General features: G+C 36.1%; 1 protein-coding gene across 2 annotated transcripts in view; it reads left to right on the top strand.

Annotated features, from left to right (window-relative positions):
• The window catches only part of MORC4 (MORC family CW-type zinc finger 4), a 60,005-nt gene that overhangs the window by 36,489 nt on the left and 20,949 nt on the right, over positions 1-2,567 (top strand). For both annotated transcript variants that reach the window (XM_003799720.3, XM_003799721.3), the window contains exon 10: positions 1,488-1,586. In XM_003799720.3, the coding sequence (XP_003799768.1) occupies positions 1,488-1,586 (99 nt within the window). The remainder of the gene's footprint in view (positions 1-1,487; positions 1,587-2,567) is intronic.

Genomic DNA, 2,567 nt, shown 5'->3' with positions numbered 1-2,567 from the left:
CCACAACGCCTGGCCATTTTTTGGTTGCAGCCATCATTGTTGTTTGGTGGGCCTGGGCTGGGGATTTGAACCCGCCACCTTAGGTGTATGTGGCTGGCGCCTTAGCCGCTTGAGCCACAGGCGCCGAGCCTTAAAGTAAACTTTTAAGAGAAAACAAGGCATAGTTCTTCATCTGACTTGAGGGAAGGGTATAAACATTAAACACGGAGATAGAACCATAGGCAGGTTGAAGGGGAATAGGAGTTTATAGAGGAGGTCATATATGGTTACTCTTTTCTATGTAGTGAGAATCTGATTTAAAAATGAGTAAGGTGGAGAAAAGGAAGAGTTCTTAAGAAGAGAAGAGCTCTGCAAAATCCTTAAGGAATAATCTAGGAGGTTAAGAGGTTTTTTAAAACCTTTCAAATTCTGGGCCAAGTGTAGTGGCTCATGGTTCTAATTCTAGCACTTTGGAAGGCCAATGCAGGAGGATTACTTGAGGTCAGGAGTCTGAGACCAGTCTAAGCAACATAGTGAGATCTCCTTGTTTCTATAAAAAATAGAAAAATTAGCTGAGCGTGGTTGTGTGTGCCTGTATTCCCAGCTACTAAGGAGACTGAGGAAGTAGGATCACTTGAGCTTGGGAGTTTAAAGTTGTGGTGAGCTATGGTCATGCCACTGCCCTCATGTTTGGGCAACAAAGCAAGCCCCTATCTCAAAAAAAAATTTTTTTCTACATTCTAAGTTTGTAGTATTCCAGATGTATATAGCTCTATATTAAGTCATAATCTTGGGTTGTATAATTAAATAGGAATTAATAATTAGAAAGTTGGCAGTTTTTATAAGTAAAATTCAGGTATTGACTTGTACAAATTACATTTGTTGTTGACCCTGGATCTGGGTTATTCATTTGGGAAGGGAGATAAAGGAGAAAGAACAAGAACCAATAACAGCTGCATAGTAGAATATTGAAGAGTGTTGCCTGTTGGTACTATAACTGCTATGATCAACATTTAGATAAAGAGAAACTACATAGACAAGCCGAAGTTATATTTGATTTATAATAGGGTATAGTATTTGATCCTCTGACTTTTACCTTATTCCTGAATTATTCACCTGCAATCATTTGCCAATCAACTCTCCATCAACTTGCCAGTATTTGGGCCTGTCCTAGCTCTGCAATTTGATCCTCTGTCATAGTCTATGTCAAAGTAGACTACTTCCTCCATGATTCAACAAGCCCTGGATATTTGTAGAACTCTACTTTTTAGTACTTGCAACCATTTCACCTTTTCGGTTAAAGTGACTATTCAACATTATGACTTTGTCATTTTGACATGTAGCTTTCAAAGGCAATAGATTCACGTCTTAGTCTCTTAGAGTATAAATGTTAAAAACTATGCTAAATATTCTAAATTGTTGGTTTCTGTTAAATGGGAGCTTCTTAAAGATTGAAAAACTGTTCAATAAATGCTGAGCTTTGTCATACTTCTTGCATTTTCTTTCAGGTTGACAATAAATGCCCTTGCCCAGAAGCTCAATGCTTACTGGAAGGAAAAAACATCTCAAGAGAATTTTGAGACCTCAGCCATAGCCAGGCCAATACCGTGAGTAATTAATATAGAATATGAAGGTTATCAGGGCCTCTGTGTATCCATTATTTAGATACTTACCTGTTATAGGATACAATGATTACTAGTCTGGTGACGGGCACAATAAAAGCCCCAGCTTAAGCATTGTACAAGGTATTCATGTAACAGAAACATTTGTGCCTCCTTAATATTTTGAAGTTATGAATGAATAAAGCATACTGACTATTAAAAAAAAGAAAGTATCAGGGATAATTCCCATAGATCAAATGGAAGGAACAAGGATAAGATGGTGCTTTTCACATTTGGAAGTTTAATTGTCTTAAAAGTAGGAACTCATAGTTGCTAATTGCATCATTCTCGAACTCTCTTAATTCAAGCTTAACACTTGTGTGATTAGGCTCATAGATGTGAAGAGATTAGTACTGTCAGTTTTAATACAGGCAGTGTGATATAGTGGAAGATAATGATCATTTAAATCAGATACTCCAGGGTTGAAAATCTGGATCTGTTTCTTAATAGTTGTGAATAAGTTGCTTCACTGTTCTTAGTATATCAAATTACATGACATGAAATAACATTTTTAATACAGTACCTGGTATATAGTAGGTGTTCAGACATGTTAGTATTCCCTTCTCTATTCCTAGTGAATATTATTGGGACTCCACCAAGATTTGAGAGTACAAATAAAGAACCTAGCCTTTTATAGAAAAGATAGGATACTGAATCTAAGGCAGGGAATTATACACAGAACAGGATAGCATGCCTCAGTAAGTTAGAAAAGAATTCTATAGAGGACAGAATATGTAAGAATGATACATACTCAGTATACTACCATCAAGGCAAAGATTAGAGTATTTAAAGTTCATTTTGGGGGTAGGCACCTATGGGTTTTTTTAAACAGAAATCATCAGACAAATGTATAATACAAAATTTTATTTCAAATACAACCTTGTGGTTGTATGTATATCACCATCTTCTTTTTTTTTTTTTTTTTTT

The sequence above is a fragment of the Otolemur garnettii genome, unplaced genomic scaffold (assembly GCF_000181295.1).
Source record: "Otolemur garnettii isolate 467f Iridium unplaced genomic scaffold, OtoGar3 scaffold00155, whole genome shotgun sequence".
Classification (NCBI taxonomy): domain Eukaryota; kingdom Metazoa; phylum Chordata; class Mammalia; order Primates; family Galagidae; genus Otolemur; species Otolemur garnettii.
This window is presented reverse-complemented; position numbering and strand designations above follow the sequence as displayed.